Here is a 20,004-nt window from a genome sequence, read left to right on the forward strand (position 1 = left end):
TCTGGTTTTTGGTAAAGTTTTTCTTTTAATTTAAGTTTTAACACATAAGCTCTTATTATTTGATGTGGTAATAATATTTATACAGCAGCAGCTGAAAACCATAACCTCCTAGGACCTGCGTCCACATATGTGGACGTCACATTTTGGGTTATTTAGACCAAAATACTTAATTTTGCTCTACAAGGGCCTGATATCCATGTATGAGGACATTATGCTGCTACTGTTCTATCAACATTTTAAACGAATATCCTCATACGTGGCTCTGATTTTTCATAAAAACAAAAATAAGGTAAAAAAAATCTGGTAATTCTTTGTTTTTACATTTATCGGGCCCCAATCAGCCCAAATATCAAAGAGAAATTAAAAATGCTGCTGTGGAAGAGTTCAGGTCTTAGGAGGTTAAAGCTGATTTTAACCTGCAGTTCATAAATAAAAGAATAAACAGAAACAGATCAGCTTCAAATGTTTCCTCACATGTGGAGCAGTTTGTCCTTAACTAACCTGTGTGTGTGTGAGAGAGAGAGATTACCTTTTTTTGTAACAACAAACAAAAACAAAACAAACAAAACAAAAAGGTTTTTAGGATAGTCGAGTCATTTCACCAAACTGTGAGATCACAGGACAGCTTATGAGGATTTAAGGTACACAGGTGTGATCATTGTAATGGGGTGACAGTAGTTGATTCTTTGTTAATAAGGCCTTGATGAGTTTTGGGACAAATTGAGTGAATTGCAGAAACAAATTATCACTAACATCACATGAGTTTGTGGCTTAAGTTTGGTGTTTTGCTTCATTCAGCTCAAACTGTTTGTCGTCTTTACAGGAAGTGTAGCAGCACCTACAACAAAGGATAAACTTTAACATTTTGTGTGTGTGTTTCTAGGAGGGGACACTGACTATGACGAGGAGGCTGATGAAGACTCTGATGAAGTCAAAGCTCTCAGAGGCAGCAACAGTAAGTCTTTCTCAGCTAACGTGTTGTATCAATGTGTAATATTTTTGTGTCATTTTTGTGTGTAAAGTTACATAATTTTGTACTCTGGTTTGACTGATTTTAAACTCATGTTGCAGCTGAATACTGTGCTTTTTTTCCTTTCACAGTGTCCATTGACCAAGACAGTGATTACGATAGCTCTGACTCTGGTGTCTCTGACTGATCTCTCGTAAGTATCTCAGATGTGCTTCACAGATTCACAATGAGTTAATTTAGGATATTAGAAAGTTGACATATGGAGAGGGATGCACCAGCCTGATATTGGTCTTGCAAAGCTGGATCAATAAGTTGTTAGACATTAATGAACGTGATGATTATGACATTTGGAATTATTGTACTAACTAGAAAGCGAAAATTTCAGAAGAAATTTTAAGTGTGCCTATGCCGCTGCTAATCAGTGTAGTTTGCCATTCATACGGCTACAGAGAGCAAAACTCAGCAGAGCAGCCATTCTCCACCATGAACTATGGTAAAAACAAACACCGCTCGCGCCTCACAGATGACAGCTTACAGTTTTGTGTAAAGATGAGGTGACTTCGTACAGCCCCGATTTGCAGACGCTGTGCACAGAGGTTCATGAGCAGAAGTCCCATTGTACCACGGCAGACCAACAATGTTTGCATGAACACGCTTTGTAGCATTACTTTATTCTTTATTCTTTATTCTGAATGATTAACAATGGTCTACAGCCAATATTGTGAATTAATATACAAACTTTGGTTGTAAGATTCAGATAACTGTTTAATAAAAGCTAAATATTTTATATGAGAGTAAGAAAGAAAAGTATTTCTTTGTGCCCCCCTTTTCCCTGTTAATGCCCTACCTGGCCCCCTGGCAAAACTTTGCTAGATCCGCCCCTGCACAGTTACCAGCTGTCAGCTACTTAGAAAACAGAAACAGTTCATAACTTCCCTTCAACTCATCCATGTCACCTAAAAGGTAAACCTGTTTCTCCATCACCTGTTCAGCTCTGATGATTCAGTAAGGACATCTCCTGGTTTCATGTTTCCCTCTCACCACATATCCAAACCATCATGACCAGCAGCTTTACAGCTGTGGCTCCAGCAAACATCAGCTGATACTAGAAATTAATATTAAATCAATTCTAACAACAGCTGATCAAACGTGCTGCTGTTGTTTAGCGACATCCACTGGTTTCCTCTTTCTGGTGCAAAGTGATAAACAAACAAGAGAGAAAAGCCGATCAGCTGATCATTGATCAGTTTCATGATTGAAGTTGCAACAGGTGAGAGAGGGGGGAGAATGACAGGGGAAGAGGCAGCTGTGCAGCAACGACAGAATAACTCCAGCTTTGTGTCTTTTTCCATTCTAGCTGAAGTTCGGGACAAACGGTGTCTCTTCTGAGCTCAACACAAAACGCGTAATATTTTCTCTGAATGTGGGACGATTTCGTTTGTACGGGACGGTTGGAAACTCTACTAACTAACCTTATAAATAAAATAAAGTTCAACATCAGTAACATCATAGCACCACCCAGCTGTATAGAAACTCCGTCATGCTAGCTAGAATAATAGCTAAAATAATAATGATAAATATAAATAGTTTATTTTACACTTTACAGATTAAAAATCTGAGGTATAATGTGGTTCTTTAGCTTTCCATGAAATGGGTTTTAAAAGTGTTCATGCTTCCTCAATCTGAACCTTCATGACAGCAAAATTTATGAGTCAGTTTTGATAAGTTTAAAACTTTTAGAGTAAATCATAAATCTGAAAACATGTTTGTAAAGATATTTGAAACATTGTCACTGGTTTATGCACCTGTGAGAATAGTTTCATACCGATTGGACACAAAGCAGACGCTAAAGTCTGCATCTGATAAAGTGGGCGGAGCTCAGCAGTCACACCTGCTGCCTCTGCAGGAAACATCTCCAGGCAGGTGGAAGAAAATGTTTTAGTGTGACGTCTGTTAATGCATATAATGTTTTTATGTAGGAGAAATATAATTAAAATCATAATATTTAGAAGTGAATACATAAAATAAAATGGTTGGATACTAAACAAAGCATAAATGTAATGTGAAGGTTGGTGCTTTAACCCTTTCACTGTAAGTTGGCTTAATGAATCAGACCTTTACAAACAGCCAGACCTCAGGTGCTCATGAGAATTAAATGATTTTAGATATTCTGGTGTGATCATTGTAATGGGGGCGTGGCATAAACTGATTATCTCCTTTTTTATTATCGTTTCTGAGTTTTTGGCCAAATTGAGTGAACTTCTAGATGATTACAAAAACTACAGTCTGTCTGTGTAAATACATTTATTGTTTTATTGTGCCTTAAATATTCATTTGCAGTGAAACTTTGTTTGAAAATAGAGAAACTTTTTCTGTGGGAAATTTAGGGCAGAAATCTGGAAAATGTTGTGTTTCAGTATTTTCTTGCATTTACATGTAAGCTCTTAATTTGAAAAGTTCTGTTTCCAAGGTAATTTCTACTTTTATTCAGCACGAGCTAGGATTACTTTATTGATCGGATAAGATGCTTTAATTATATTCTAGATTAAGTTTGAACTTTACGGTAAAAGGTTCAGTCCACATGATGAAACTGTCTGTGGATGAATCAGTGAAATATTTGCTGTAAGACTCAAATTCTTCTTGTAATCCTGAAATGTCTTCCATTGTGTGGGCGTTTACTGATAATAATGATGGATTGTAAAGCATCGTATATTTGAAGATTGTGTTCTTTCTTTAAAAAAGTTATTCTGTTTACTCTTTTTTCCCCCATTTAAAAATAAAAATTTCATTTGTTTGTTTCTATTTTTTCTGTAATAAAAAAAATAAGAATAAGAACGTGTAAGACTTTTAATTCATTTGAAAGCCTGATGCTTAGCCTCGTCCACCCCAGCTGTGAAACTCAGAAACCAGTCTTGTTATCATCTATCGTCCACCTGGGCCTTACACAGAGTTTCTGTCTGATTTCTCAGACTTTATATCTAATTTAGTTCTGAGCTCAGATAAAATAATTATTGTGGCTGATTTTAACATCCATGTAGATGCTAAAAATGACAGCCTCAACATGGCATTTAATCTGTTGTTAGACTCAATTGGTTTCTCTCAAAATATAAAAGAACCCACCCACCACTTTAATCACACTCTAGATCTTGTTTTAACATATGGCATAGAAACTGAACATTTAACAGTGTTTCCTGAAAACCGTCTCCTGTCTGATCATTTCCTGATAACATTTACATTTACAATAATTGATTACACAGCAGTGGAGTGTAGGGATGGGTATCGTTTAGGTTTTATCCGATACCGGTGCCAAACCGGTACTTTTGAAACGGTGCCGGTGCTTAAACGGTGCTTAAAGAATGGAGAACACACACTTTGTCCAAAAACCTCTCATGTTCAGCTGTTTTTTGTAAAAAGATAACAATGTTAGCCTTTTCTGCAGCTATAGGGCATATATGGTATCACTCTTGGCTGGAAGCAGTGCTTAAACAATGGAAAAAACACAAACTTTGTCCAAAAACCTCTCATATTTAACTGTTTTCCACTTTTTCTTTGGTCATTTTAGCCTTTTTAACCAGAAGGGTGAAGGGAGTATCTGCCATCAAACAAGAAGACAGCTGCATGTAACTACGACGGTGTTTGCTAGTTCACCTTACATGCATTAATGTAATAACGTGCTCTAAAAGAACGTACGTACCTGGGCCCGCCTACTATCCTCGGAAACGTAAAATGATTGGCTAGAATCTGAAGCGTATGACATCTCAGGAAAATAAAGCACCGAAATGTGCGCTGCTTTTCGGTCTGGTTACTACCGTTTATTACCGGTACCCATCCCTAGTGGAGAGCAGACTTTATCACAGTAGATGTCTTTGTGAAAGTGCTGTAATTAAGTTTAAGAATATAATCCACCCACTGTTATCATCTTCAATGCTCATAGAGCAGAGCAGCTATCTGAACGCTACTCCAACAGAGGTCGATTATCTTGTTAATAACTTTGACTCTTCACTACGTACGACTCTGGATACTGTAGCTCTGGTGAAAAATAGAGCCTTGAAAGAGAAGAACTTGACTCCGTGAACTTTTGTGTCTGTCTCTGTGACCATGTGTCGTCCTCTGCTATTCTCTTGTGGGGTGTCCCACAGGGCTCAGTTCTAGGCCCCCTAAAAAATTTTTTTTAAATCAACAGACTTTAACCGTGTCCACTGTGAGGGTTGTTGTTTCTGGACTTTTCCTTTCTGTCATGCTGAAATGAACTTTGACCTTCAGTGTGTTAACGCTGTGCAGGCAGCTCGCTGCAAACTAAGCAGGAAGGTAAAGTTGTGTTTTGATGTAAGTGAAGAAGAAGAAGGAAAGCTGTTTTAAACGGATTCATCTTCACTTATTCACACGTTGTAAGTTTGACAAACTGAATTTGTGCTGGTTTTCAGTCTCTTGGTTCCTGATTGTAGCTAAAAGTAAGAAGCCGCTACTTTCAGCTGTTTGAGAGAAACTGAAGAATACGTTTACTGAAGTGTTTAGGACCACAGACTGATGAATAAACCAAGTAAACCAAAGTAAAGACAAGCTGCACTTTGACTTTTATTAGACACAATTTGCTGGAACTACAGAGTAATGAAGTACTTCAAGTTTTGTGGTGGATGACTTCCAACCTTACTGTACAGCACAGAGCACAGAGGGACAATATATGTAATCAATATATGATGCAGAATGAACAAGTAAAGACTGTAAGCTGAGTCTGAGGCTCATGCAGGACATTTCATAGTGAGGTGTCTTTGGTTGGATTATTCAAACATTTACAGTCAAAGCACCAAAACTCATTTCTCACAGATGAAGTGGTTTGGGATTGGAAATGAAATGTTTCCATTTCCCATCACGGTCACAGCAGACTCCATAGTAACCAGAAGAAGCATCTGACAAACCTTCTGCCCAGAACCTGTCAGAGAGATCAAATCTGATATGAAACTGGACTAAACTCATAACTATTGTCACTTTCATATAAATATGAGTCTCTTTTGGAATATTTCCAATATTTCCTGTATTTCTTTCCCAGGTTTCTCGCCCACTTTCCCTCCTTTTAGACTTTTCTCTGAGAATCATCATGCACACTAAAACAGCTTTCAAGCTTTGATGAATATGAAATGTTCCTGCTGTAAAAATGGAGAATAAAAAAGAAGTCAGAGCTGACTTTCTGCTGTTTGAAACTGTTTTGTCAGCTGTTTACAGACATCACTTTGAAATGTGTGTCTATCAGGTCATATTTACTGAAGCTTCTTCCTTCATATGTTCTGAAGTTTTACAAACACCAAAGAAGAAGAGACAGGAATTCTCTGAAACAGTTTTTGTTCTGTGAGAAAAGAAACATTACAGCACAAAAAACATGAAGACAAATTGAACAAGTGAAATGTGTCGGTCGCTGCTTTGAACATGTTTCAATCCTGATTTCTTCAAACTGACTTGTTGTAACTGAACGTCATCACAGACTGCAGATGAAGAGAGTTCAAGCACAGCTGTTCATTCAAAGGAGGATTTCTGCTTTTCTTTACATTCAGTTTGTGGGGCTGTTGGAAAATAGCTCAACTCATGTATTGCTGATCTATCTTCCAAAACATCAATGTTTCACTTCTAAATAATAACTCTGGAATAGAAAACAAACTAATATCTCACGTTTCTGTCAGCGGTGCTCCGTCCACCCATTCCCATTTATATCCTCCTGATGTGTGTTTGGTTCTTCAGACCATCCAAGAGAATCCTTCCGAATTTCCTGACAAATTCCTGTTTAAGAAGAGACACAAATATTGTCTCCAGTCATAATTCAGCACTTCTGTTGTAGTGACATCATCTTGTGAATATGTCTGAAGGAAGAATAAATGTGATGAAACTTTTCTTCCATTGTTCAGAAATCAGAGAGAAATCCATCAGAGTGGAAACAGGAAGCAGGTCACAGACTGACAGCAGGTCAAAAACACAAGTAACAGATGACTGTCAGCTCCATCAAAGATCACACAGACATGAACAAACACACCCACCTGTTCCTCTTTGCTGTTTATCATCACCAGATCAGCTCCTTTATCCTGACAGTCTCTCCTGCTGTCAAACCAAGTTTTACTCTCACTGGATTTAAAGTAGCAGCTGCATCCAAAACTCGTCCATCCTTCTGGACACTTCCCTTAAAGTCAAACACATGTTTTAAAGTCAGACTTTGTGTCATGTTGTATCACATTAATCTTTGGTCCCTGTCATTTTCCCTGTAAATACTTCATTTAAACTCAGGTTTTCTCTCTTATTCATAATTAACTGAAACTTACATTTATACAGAGAAACTGTTACACAGCATCAAACATTTAGGATTCAAAACAAAGACACAATCAGGTTATCACTGTGTAACACTGATGTTTTCTATTAGTTATTCAAACTTTATTACCTTCTATCTTCTCCTTCAGCTTCTTCACTTCTTCCTGTAGCTGACTGTGGTTTTTACTCAGTTCATCATAACGGCTCTGTAACTGAGTCAGGTTGGTTTTGTGTCTTTAGAGAAAAACAGATTCAAATTAAGTTAAAATGTTCTACAAATATATCTGTGATATACGAACTTGGTGTTTGCTTACCTTGAAGTTCATCCTGGAGCTCAGTGTGGCTGTTCTTCATTTTGTTGAATTCACTCTTGTTCAAAGCGACTGAAATATTTCAGTGAAATCAAAATAAAATAAAATAAAATGAGTGAAACATTGAACAGAAATAATCTTCTTCCTCTGCTTTGTCAAATATCAATAAGAGTCAGAAACTTGCAGCCATTGTTCTTTAACATGTCCTGTGGGTGGAGGTGTTAGAACTACAGGAAATCTGATGAGCTAAATACGTATCAACTGTGAACAAAAACCACTGACAAGATTCAGAATAATTGTGCTTCAGTGTGGAGGAAGAAGGTGAAGAATCAAACAGCATTTCTACACCTGTAGTCAGAGATGTTATCTATATGCTTTGAAAGAACAGACAACACTGGGAATCAACACTTCCTCATATCACAGGTGTTTCCATGTGATCAGGTACTTCCTGTGGAAGTGCAGCTCTCACTGTGTGTTTCCTGTTTCACTTCGAAGGAGTTTGTAGGGCTGAGCTGCCTTTGACTGTGAACAGTTTCTCCTGTTTATGTTAGTTTGGGAGGTCAGCTGCTGTAATTTGGTTTGTTTCTTTTTTTATCTTAACACAAGAAGCTGATTCAAAATGTAAAATCAGTTACCTTTCAAATCCGTCTCCAACTCTGACAGTTTTTAATAGTTTCTTACCTTCCATCTCGTCCTTCAGCTGCTCTTTTTCCAAACTCACCAAAATATCTGGTTAGAAATGCAACAAAACCGAAGATTTAAAATTTAAAATGATTTAAATAAAGTTTTTAATTTTCCTTTGAGATGAATGGAGCTAACATTAGCTTGTTAGCTAGCTGCTTAATACACCAAGTGAACTAACTAGTCGCACAATGACAGACGGCCACTGTCTAACATAGTGTGACTGCACCTGCATCAGTCTGCAGCAGATGCTGCTGCCTGTCTGCTTTGTTGATATAATCACAGAATCCACCGTGTTGAGTGAAGAGTTTGAAGGAACAACAAGAACATTCACTCCACCTCCACAACACACACAAGATATGAGCCAGGAATCATGCACACAGACACACACCTGCTAATCAGTGCTAAGTAACAGACTCATGAAATACTAGAAGCTCAGTCAGCAAAACCAACGTGTTGGTCAGGCTGTACCACACAGCAGCTCATATTATTGATCAGAGAATTCCATTTAAAATGCCACCGTGCAGTTTTTATGAAGAGGAAACTATCCTTACAGACCAAAACTCATTTGGTCCTGAATGGAAACATGTTTTTAAGGCAGCAAAGGTGCTCATTTTAACATGGGAGTCTGTGGGGACTGACTCGCTTTCAGCATCAGCCTCCAGTGGTCATTAAAGGAACTGCAGTTTTTGCTGCTTCTGTGTTGGCTTCATGTACTTCCTGTATTTGCTGTGGCAGAAGGACACGTTCTGGTTGTGAAGCTGCATGTTTGTTGGCTGCTGGGATTCAGTATCAGTCATAGATTCATTTGCAGGAGACGTTCAGAGGTTGTATCTTATCTTACAGCATATGGACAGGATGATGATCCCAGCTAACATCAGGAGGCACAGCACTCTTAGACCCAGTGTAGCACATCTGAAAGAGCCCTTCAGGACTGAAGGAGGATTCTGAGTCTGTGGTCCTGTTAGAAAGCAGTGTGGATGTTGGTTTGTGCTTATTTCCTGTCAGTCTGTGGTCAACAGAAATGTGGTTGTGGTTGTATCAGCTTAACGTCATAAAAGGGTTTGCATAAAAAATTTCTTAACTGCATTTATTGTTTCTCTTAACTACAGATAAAACTCTGTGTTGTACAATATGTGTACTTTGTTGAGTTTTTGAGAAAATATCAAACTGAGTTTGCATAAAGCAAAAAATGTATAAACTCTTCTTTTTCTAAAGACGTTGAACGTTCACACATAAAAGCACAAACACAGTCACACCTCAGTGTCACAGTTGGTTCGACCCAGGAAGTGTTATTTTCTCAGTTACAGTTTGTTTTCTTGCTGTTGCCTTATAGAGAAACAAACTGTTGAACTGTTGAGGTTCATCCAGTCGATGTGGAAAGTTTGAACCACGTCTCAGTCACTCTTTAAATGAACAACAATTTATATTTCACTTCTTCCCTTTTTATGTCATTCACTAACTTTTCCTTTCATTTCTACATTTTGCGCAGAAAAACTGATGCATTTCATTCATACTTTGTTGCTGGGCCGTCCTGGTTAACACACCTCTGCAACATTACATGAGAGTCGGGTACTCGGCCTCTGGATTTGTAAATCTGGGCTGGTGGGTTCAAACTTCAGGAGATCACACTCCTCAGCCTCCCTAAGAAGGTTTATGTCAGAATATTGAAGGAGACAGTCCATCCAATTGTGAAATCTCAAATTCAGAGCAACAATGTGGTTTCCATGCAACACTGGACTCTTCATGCTCTCAAGGATGTGTAGGACTTTACCCATATAGTCTGCAAGTGTTTTGTGGAGAGAAGACACTTAACCACGTCCTTGGCTGGGCCTGTGTGGGGTGATTAAGGAGTCTGATGTATCAGTCCCACCATTGCTGTCGGCTTTCTGCTGCCTGTACAACCAGGATCAGACCTCGGTTCGCATCACTGGCAAATAAATAGATAAATCAGATTTGCCAAATAGACAGAATTTCTGGGCAGGGCCGAAGGAGCTGGAGCTCCTCCACACTGAAAGCTCCTGACTAGGATTACACCTGTGTGCTACTTAGATGAGGTGTTTGAGGTTTGTCCAACTGGAGGACACACGTTGTCTTAATCATTCAATTCAGTTTTACTTCTCCAAATCACAGCAACAGCCTCAAGGTGCTTTATGTTGTGAGGTAGACCCTACAATAACATTACAGTAACAAGTTTGCTGTTTGTGTGTTTTCCAGTGAAGTAGCAGAAACACAGCAGTGTGGGAACAGGAAATAAACACAATCAGGTCTGCAGCATCAAATCATTTCACTTCAAATGTTTAAAATCAAACATCTAACATATTGGAATAAAATTGCTCACAGCGTGTCATGATTCCCACCACAATCAGCAGATACAGCACTCCCAGGTTCACTTCAAAAGCTCTGAACCAGCTTCTTCTCACAGCTGGAAGCTTCTTCTCGGTGTGAACATCTACAAAGATAAAACAAAAAGTCCGTTTATGAAGCACTAATGAGAGACTTTGGAGCTTTTTATTAATCCTCACTGTAGGAATGATCCCAGGAGAAATGAAGTAAATCAGATTTACCAAACAAATTAGTCGAGTTTGTTAAAAAGTTACAGGAACTCAAACAAGGACAAAGTAATATTAGTCCATTCCAGCTGTTGTGATCGCTCGATGCATTTCTGGCCACTTCTTTGTCGCAGCTTTTGAATAGATCAGTGAGAGAAAAACAATCCTCCTCTCAATATAAGGACTACATGACCAAAACTATCCTGATGGACGTGAGGGAACGTAGAATGAATGAATGAATGAATGAATGAATGAATGAATGAATGAATGAATGCTTTATTGGCCATATGCAGGTTGCCCCGCAGAGGAATAGGACCCCCCCCCCCCCCCCCTCCCCCCCCCCGACTTACACACACAACAAAGACATCACATGGGAATACAGTCGGAGATCGGCAGCGTTACAGAGAAAACACTGAAAAAGTACACAACAATGGGAAAAGTACAAGCTTATAATATGCTTATCAGTGTATATGTATGTGTGCGTGTCCATAGTTCAGCTGAGACAGTGTCCTTCGCCCTATCAGGCTAAGTAAACAGTCCTCCAGCCAATCCAGGTGGCCTTGCATGGGATGGAAGAATAGTCATCACACAGTCGTTATCAGGGAGTGTTTGTTCGGCTCCAGCCTTGGGCCCGCAGTTGGCGCCGTGGTGGTGTCCGCATGTTGAAGTTGAAGTTGTTGATTTTCTTTTATGCGAGCAGCTCAGGAGAATTTCAAGCTGTTCATTAACACTCTGACGCTGGTCTCTCCATCTCCCGTTGGAGAGCCGCGAGCCTCCCCATGATGGTATCAAACTTCTGTTCCGTGGTGTTATCATTCTTTTGATTCTGAGACCTCACAACTGCAGTGAGCCGTTCCACGATGTGATCCAACTTTCGCTCAAGGTTGTCATTTTGAGCAGGCCTCTCTCTGATGTATCCCACCATACGCTCAATGGTGTTGTATTGAGTCTTCACGGCAGCTGTAAGCTTCTCCAAGGTGTTAACCATGCTGCGTTCGTTATGAGAGGTCGCGCCTCGTCCCATCGCTTCGATTCCAGCGGGCAGCTTTGGGGGGGTTTGAACAGCCGGTTCCGCTCTCTTATTTCTCCGATAAGCCAGGGCCATGCCAGCTCCGATCAGCAAGAACCCTGTTATCATGGTTCCGAATAGGTAGATATCTTCAGCATCCTCGATCGACAGTCCTGCCAGGCACATGACCCTCCAGTTCTGCCACCCGTCCATCGTGTATCCGGCAGGGAAAGTCCCTCCAGGACACTCGGGCTCACCCGAGCCCAGACTTCTCATTGAGAAAAGGGTGTCAATAGCATTCAAAGACCAGTTGATCAAATACATAATTCTCTTTAGGTTTTAGAGAACGACAGTGAGAGACTGTTCGAGGGAAAGTAATATACACGAGACAAGACAAGGACACAAGTGGCTAAGCAGGGAAGATAAGGGAAGGAGGAGAGGAGAAAAAGTGCGACCGCCTTCGCCGAGAGCCAAGAGAAGAAGTGTAGAAACCTGAGGGACAAATATGGAGGACAGTCCCAGAACATTAGTTTCTATGATGATCATCTGCACTCGGGTCAGAGCTGTGAGGAAAGTGTAATGCTGAGGAACAACCATGAACTGTGGAAACTTTAAAGCTGATTTATAACAAACAGAGTGGTGCTGGGTGTGTGTTACTCTGTGTTTGTGCTTCAGTTACACTCAGCTTTCTGCGAGCTGTTTCCATCAGTTTGCTTCTCTCCTCTCTACACTCACTCATACTGCATTTTGATGCAGCTGAATTCACAATGAATCTGCATCTTTCTGTTCCTGTTGTCAGACCACAGAACAACTATGACCTACTGATTTAAACGTGCTGCATTAACTACAGGGGAAGCTGCTAACACACTGGAGCTGCATACCAAGCTGCTGCTCTGCACCTCTGGAAGACGCATTTTTGTAAGCACAACATTGTCGGACAAACTCGACATTCACATATGTTTAAAACAATGACTGTGTGGACAATCTGACTGTATTTACAGTCATGTTATCACTTGGAGAGGAAGCAGAAAGAGCTGTGCTGCTCCTATTGGCTGCTTCTCTCTGTCACTCACAGACCTCTTCCTGAAAGCAGAGCAGCAGCTGAACCAGTTTGACTTGAAGCCACAGACACTGAAACAGTCAGACGGTTAGAAACGGAGCTCCTAACTGGGAGTAAACAGGCCCAGTGCAACAAATGATCTGTGTGCCAGTTTGGACTGAAACTGGAAACATATTCTGGGGACATGTGACACGAACACTAACATGTCTTAAAGTGGTCGGTGTTAAGAGAAATATCTTTAATGTGTATCTGCTCATTATATTGTTTTATGTACTTTAATAAAGGCTTGTAGAGCAAGGCCACTTTTAACTCACAAACTAAGTGAAAAACAGGAAGTTTTAGTGCACAGCCATATTAATATTTAAGACACTGAAATGAGGAACTTGCCATATAAGCAATGTTTGAGACTGTGTGATGTGTAAAGTACCAAAATAAAACCTATATGAAGCACAGTTTATGATTCTAATGTTAGAGATCTTGCAACTGGCGTTTGAGCTGTGCAGAGGTCTCTCTCTTCCGGAAGATGATTGAATAAAAGAAATATCAATATTTTAACACACAGAGTCGGTTTTCTCTGTTCTATCATGGGGACAAAAGAATCGGGTTTAATATCGGATATCAGAGCTTTAAAAGACACTGAACAACACTTTCATCATCAACATTTTCTTTGGTTTTGTCACTTTGATGATTTCCTACTTACCAGCTTCTTGTAGGCCGACGTCAGGGTGCTGCTCTCCATCATCTAACACCTCCACCTCACTTTGCTCTCTCACTCCTCCATCCTCTTGGGACCCTCTGCTGTATTTCACCCTGAAATCTTCAACACTTTGAATTTCTGTAGACATTTTGAGCTGAAAGATCTTTGAGCAGCTTCACCGTCTGTCTGTGTCTTTAAGTCCGACAGCTTTGAAGAGAAAACAAAGAGGAAGTAAACAGGACAGGTCACAGTTCTTCTGACACGTCAGGAGGCGTCAAACTGTCAGTTATGTACAAATGAAAACAACATTCAACAAGATCTGAAGTTCAGTTACAAGAATGTAAAACACTGAAAGAAGTTTTGTTTTTAATATTTTCTATAACAGAGATAATAAGCTTTAACTCAGCAGCTGCAGTATGTTTATAATAACACGGCTTTGTTAGACGCTGCCTTCTACAAACTGTAAGTACATAGAAGCAGCAGAGAGAAGAAGTGTTTGTGACACAGGAAATATGTCAGAGTGAACTATTTATTCATCTTTATTTTTACCAGCACAGAAACTAACAGGGCAGCGTGGTGCTGCAGTGGTGAGCACCATCACTTCTCAGAAAGAGAGTTCCTGTTTTGGGTGGAGTCTTTCTGTGTGGAGGCTCATGGTCCTGGTCTGTGAGCCAGCGTTTGTGTTTGACGTCTGATTCTGGTTCATTTCATGTTCTGAGGTGAAGTTTTGGTTATGATTGTTGTGTCTCTGTTTGTGTCCCAGGTCTTAGTTTGTTATCTAGCCTCAGGTTTTCTGCTATCATCCCTCCTCTGTGTCCCCGCCCTCTTCCTGTGTTAGTATCTCTCTGTGAAGTCAGTCTTGCCTCCATGTTGATTGGCCTGTTCCCCAGTCGTGTCTCTGTCTTTCTCTCACTCCCTCTGTTCCCTGTGTTCAGTCAGTCTGTGTCTCAGTGTGTGTTTCTGCTGTTTCCTGTTTTACTCTGACAGTCTCTCATCCTGTGTGCATCTTGTTTAGTTTTGCTTCCTGGTCTCGTTAGTTTGATTACGTTCAGCTTTGTTCCCACCTGTGATCTGTTCCCTTGTGTTTCTTCTCACAGCCTCCTTCATTCCCTCCAGCTGTGTGTTCGTCTGTTTAGTAATTCTTGGTCTAGTTATGGTGTTTTTGTAGTCAGTAATAAATTCTCTTTAAGTTTAGTTTCTGTCTCCGACTCCCACATTTTATCTGCTATCCTGCCTTGCCTCACACAGCGGTACATGACAGGAGATCTCGAGCACTAAAATAAAGCAGCAGACTCCGGCCTACAAGTGGCAGCAAGTAGCCGTTTCCTTTCTTGAGGAAAAGCTGAAGTGGAAGCGTTGGCTCACCCCTGGTAGGAGCACATTTTCAGTGGTACTCACCGGACTCTAAGGGGTCCTCAAAGACGTCGTGTTCGTCCACCTGCTGCCCCGCCTGCACCTGATGCTCTGCAGCTGAAAGTGGGCATCATCCACCCATCTCTGGTTGCTCACAGTTGTTGATCAGTCTCTCCGCTGTCCGCTCATTGGCCTGCCTCCTCATAAGCTCTTCCACCTCGATCCTCAAAGAGTTTCCTGTCTGGGGCCATCAGAGGCTCAATTATCCGGTTTCCCTTTTTCCTTCACCAAGAAGAAAAAAAGTGCAGATTTCCTTCTCACGTGGAGCAACAACCTATCACCAGCTGCCGACTCCACCTGGATGATGCCATTTTGCTCGCCGGAGATTTTACGGGCCGGCTCATCACAGGCTCTTCAGCTGGAATGATGTTGCATCAGCAGCTCCAAACTCTCCTATTTCCTCAGGCCGAAGGAGACGACGCTCCTACTATCCTCCCTCTGTGAGTAAAACTGACGATTAGACTCTGCTCTTTGTTCCCACCTGTGGTCTGTTCACTTATTGTTTGTATTCATTGTCTGCATTCCCTTGTGTTGCTTGTTGTTTGGTCTAAACAAATGACCCTGCTGGATTCAGACCACGAGAGACTGCAAACAGAACACAAGAGCCACTGGTACGGTTTGCTTGCAAGAGGAGATTGCCTCCCAGAACTGACACAAGCTCGCCTGTAGCCAACTCCAAACTCCAAACTCCCCTCGCAGCCTTTTATTCAGAGAACACACACTGTGAATGTGTTTGTATGTGTGTGTCTCTGTATACGTGACTTCCTGCAACACAACATATGTTTACAACCGTTTAACAACATCCCTATTCATAAAAGGGTCATCTCCCCCCACCCTGTATATGGCTTAACCCCCTTAATGGTCCACCATATACAAGCATAGGTGAGCCCATAAAGGGCAGGAAGTGGACGTTCCTGAGCAAATAAGCAAACCAGAATCTTTACATGGAATGTGCCTGCAGTTGAACACTATAGCTGTAGCCTCCCCCACCATCCTACATGCAGGGGGGGGGAGAATAGAAACAAGAATATCTTCAATCATGCAGTTTAAACAAGGTTCACAATTCAAAGCACAACAATGACAATTTTTAACAAAGTCACTCCAACACTTGTCATGATCTCCCTCATCCCTCCAGCTGTGTGTTCTAGTTAGTGTTTCCTGGTTTATTTGTTGTGCTTTTGTAATCAAGAACACCATAACTAGGTAGGGACAGGCTTAGGGCGTCGGGGGGTTCCCCAGGAGCATCTTCCTTGGGGGCTCAACCCGGGGTAGCGGTCATGGCCTATTAGGGGCTCTGTTGGCTCTTAGGTGACGGTTTCCTCGTGGCTGCGTGCAGCGGGGCTAGGGGAGGGTCTGTGCTGACAGGCGTGGGTTACTGACCGGGTAGCCTGGCTGCCCCTGGGTGGGTCCAGGACGGGCGTGAGGTTCTGGGGGCGCTCCGGCTCTGGGCTGGGGCCCTGGCCGGGCCTCGGGGGCTTGGGTCCGGGTTGGTGTGTTGCCGGGGTTGTGGGCGGGTGGGTGTATGGGGGGCCCAGTTTTCTCTGTGGTGGGGTCGGGTGGACTGTCCCGGGCTCTGTGGGGCTGGGCAGCGCTGCTGCACTGGGCCCCGGTCCGGATGGGCCTGGGCCCCCTTTCCCTGGTGGGTCGCGGAGTATGGGGGTGCCTACTGGGGTCAGCGGGGAAGCTGGCCCCAGGGAGGGGTCACTTGCCCCTCCCTTCCTTCCCTCCCCATCTCCAGCTGCCTCCCTCTTCCCGCTCCACCACAACCACCCACACATGCAGGGCTTTGGAGTAGGGGTGTGTCACCAGGTTGCAGAGGAGGCATCCCCCGTCCCCCGTCCCCTTCTGGCTGCCTCTGCCTCAATTTTACCAGGGGCAAGGGTACCTAGACCCGGTTCTTAGAGTACGCTTGGGAGTGTGATTGTGTGTACAGCGTCTCTTTATGTCTGTCTCCACATTGGGTGAGTGTTGAGTAATTGCATATGAGAGCATGAGGGTGGGAATGGATGTTTGTATCTGTGTGTGCCTGTATGTCTGTGTCTATATGTCAGGTTGGATATCAGACGCCACCTCTCTTGGGACATCTCAGGCCCTCCAAAGTTTGGAGGCCTATCTCCCCCCACCACTTCCCCTGCCGGTGGCGGACTCCCTCAGACATCGGTGCGTTGGTGGTTCTTTGTGTCCGGGGATGGGCATCCAGGTACACACCGGCTCACTCCTTGGCGGCTGCTTATTGGGGCCTGGAGCCTGGGGCTCGCTCGGGCCACTTTGGAGGTGGGGTTTCCCGGCATCTCGGCCTGGGGCTCGGTCACTCAGGCACAGCTGGCTGCCGGCGGAGCTCACGGGCACGTCACTGCAACCCCCCCTGGCTTCTGCTCCGCAGCTGCTGACTGACCCCTCATCTGGGGCTCTCCTCAGCTCTTTCTGGGACAGTGGCACGGCTGCCCCTCTGTTGGTCTTCCTTGGTCTCTTGTGTTCTGGGGGCCTCTGGATGTCTGGAGTTTTGATCTCCTCCATACCTGCTTCATGCCCTGGAGGACGGGGCTGTGGCCCCCCCACACCCTCTAGCAGATCATTATATGAAGGAACCTTTTAAAAAACAAGCAAGCTCATGCTCACAGGTGTACACACGGGTGCTCACACACACAAACTACACCCTTTTTGGCTCCTACCTCAATGCACACTGTGCGCTGTCGATCCTACGTGCTGCACAATAATGTTTAATATTTAGTATTTACTGTCATATTCCCATATATCATTGTGATGTTGTTTATTCTATTACTCTCGTTTTCTTCTGCTTGTTTTCTTTTCTCTTTGTCAACAGGTGATCCAGGTGATCGATATATTTATTTATTTATTTATTTATTTTTTGTCTGCTTATTCTGTTGGTTTTTGTTTTTTGCCCTTCTCCCCCGTCCCTCTTGTCAGTTGTTTTTCTTTCCCTCTTTCTTTCCCTCTTTCTTTCTCCCAGTCAAGTCTGTCCCATATTCAGCAAGTGAAAATAAAATAAACAATAAAAGGTGAATCAAATAGACCAATACGGCAAGGCTGGGATGGTGCATTTAGTAAAGTAAATCCGTTGGGCATCTTTCTTCGCCTTTAGACAATAATTCTGATGGCAAAAGAACCAAACGGGACAGGAAAAAAAAAAAAAAAAAAAAAAAAAAAAAGAACACCATAACTAGCGCAGCAGCCAGACCCTGAACTTCAGCAGGTAACTGATGAGCAGTCAGGCTGCAGCCTCCTTCTCCACCTGTTCATGCTTCTATAGTAGAATCACTGGATAGACCCAGAACAAGCTGGAGAAATTAGATCTCTTGGCTGGCCTGGGAACGCCTTGATGTTCCCTTGGATAAGCTGGAGGAGGTGGCTGTGGAAGTGTGTCTCCCTGTAACCTGAGCCATCCAGCATCCAAGCCCAGTCTGAGTCAGGCAGCCTTCAAACCTTGATGCTGCTGCTAGGTCTGTCAGAGGTGAGAGGTCCCATAATGAAACCAGTTCCAGCTCAGCGACTGCTCCACCAGGGGCATCCCCAGTAACTGGTTGGAGTTTGAGCGTGGACACACTGCCCCAGTGAGTGTACCCCAGCCGGGTATCCCTGTGGAACCAGAGCCAGCGAGCCTAAAGATTTTCCTTTCTATTTGTCTGAGACCTCTGAGTTATCCAGCCAGGCCCCAGGAGGGCTCCTGTCTGCCTCCAAGTCTCCAGAGAAACTCTGCCTTTGCAGCCAATCTTCAAAGCTGCCACTGTTAGCAACACATCCGACCTCCATTTTCATACTGTCCACATGTTCTGACCCTCTTCTCCTCTCTGCTTCCGGGCCAACCCCAACATTGTTTTTGTTTTTTTTACTTTTCTGCTCTCTGGTTTTCATTTAAGTTCTGGGTAAAATCTTCTTACCGACTGCTGTTAGTGGGCAGGCAGAGAAATCTTACAACAGGTTGGAAGTGAGGTCGTTTAAGGAAACACACACTTTAGTTTCATGGAAATTTCAGCTGTTTTCCTAATTAGAGATGTTTAAACATCCAATGTTTACACGAATGAAACCACTGAGGGGAAAATCTGAACGTCAAGCAGAAAATAAATACATTTTATTTGCTCAACAAAAGCTTCTGCTTACTGCTTCACCATTATCTGTTCAAATGATGACTCAACCAAGATACTGTTTTCACTGTCCAACTCTTCTTTCAGGTCAGTAGATCTTTTACCTGCTCACCTTTACTCATCTTCCTTCTGTGATTCTCTAATGTTATTTTTCATTGAGAAAATTCACACAATACACAAAGACCTGGTTTCCAATGTTCCTGTCATGGTCTGCAGTGGGTGGCTGGAATTTCCATAAGGCTCCTGAACCTACCTGGGATCCGCCCCTGGGCAGGGCCAACTCCTGCACACCTGGAGCCTATTGCAGGCAATCAAGCCAGAGGGATTTAAGCCACACATTGATGTTCATTCACTGCCAGTTCGTCATCAACACATGTTGGTAACAGGCCTTATACTTTAAGTTCTTGCTGTGATTTATCTTGTTAACCAGACTCTCTTGTGCTGCAGTTGCTGTTTTCACCTTGGCTCACGCTCCACCTCCAGACTGTGCCTCCCTCTGTGCCTCACCTGCCTGCCCTCCTGCCATCACACTCCATCTGAAGCCCCGGATCTCAGGTCAGCCTTTCTACGCCACTCAGCCCTCCCTGGATTCTCTTACCCCCCTCTCAACACTCCATGTCCCCTACTGCAACTAAGAATTGCTACCCTTACAACTTGCCACTTCAGAGCTGCCTCCACTACCTCCCTAACTCCACTGTCTTCTCTCTTCAGTGTGACTGTTCCCTGCTCAGCTCCACTCTGCATCCCGTTCCCTCGCCCTAGCCACGTTTCCCAGGCCACGCCACGTCAAACTCCACGTCTTATTGTTTTTTGTCTTTGCTACGTTTTTTGCACTACACCTAATAAATTGTCACATCATCTGCTGTCTCAGCTCTGGGTTTCTGCACCTGAGTCCTGCTCAGTACAGGCCACTCGGCCCC

General features: G+C 42.8%; 2 protein-coding genes and 1 long non-coding RNA gene across 7 annotated transcripts in view; 2 read left to right on the top strand and 1 right to left on the bottom strand.

Moving 5' to 3' along the window:
- LOC146492503 (class I histocompatibility antigen, F10 alpha chain-like) overlaps positions 1–20,004 on the top strand; it is a 168,189-nt gene that overhangs the window by 97,786 nt on the left and 50,399 nt on the right. The gene's annotated exons all lie outside the window — the stretch shown is intronic.
- Positions 6–3,759, top strand: LOC146492507 (uncharacterized). The gene is made up of 3 exons (XR_014872049.1): positions 6–955; positions 1,102–1,163; positions 2,328–3,759. It is a non-coding gene; the product is annotated as an uncharacterized LOC146492507 (long non-coding RNA).
- LOC146492508 (uncharacterized) lies at positions 6,779–13,782 on the bottom strand. 2 transcript variants are annotated; one of them, XR_014872040.1, is made up of 4 exons: positions 13,572–13,782; positions 10,592–10,702; positions 7,389–8,298; positions 6,782–7,133 (listed from the first exon to the last, which is right to left on the bottom strand). XR_014872040.1 is itself a non-coding variant. In XM_085149267.1 (3 exons), exons 1-3 carry the CDS (start codon positions 13,714–13,716, stop codon positions 8,201–8,203), a joined length of 354 nt encoding a protein of 117 aa, XP_085005393.1. In that variant the 5' UTR covers positions 13,717–13,782; the 3' UTR covers positions 6,779–8,200. The 2 variants fall into 2 exon arrangements, 1 of the variants encoding a protein (XP_085005393.1); XM_085149267.1 differs by having other exon boundaries at positions 6,779–8,298.

This window comes from Neolamprologus multifasciatus, chromosome 22, assembly GCF_963576455.1.
Source record: "Neolamprologus multifasciatus chromosome 22, fNeoMul1.2, whole genome shotgun sequence".
NCBI lineage: Eukaryota > Metazoa > Chordata > Actinopteri > Cichliformes > Cichlidae > Neolamprologus > Neolamprologus multifasciatus.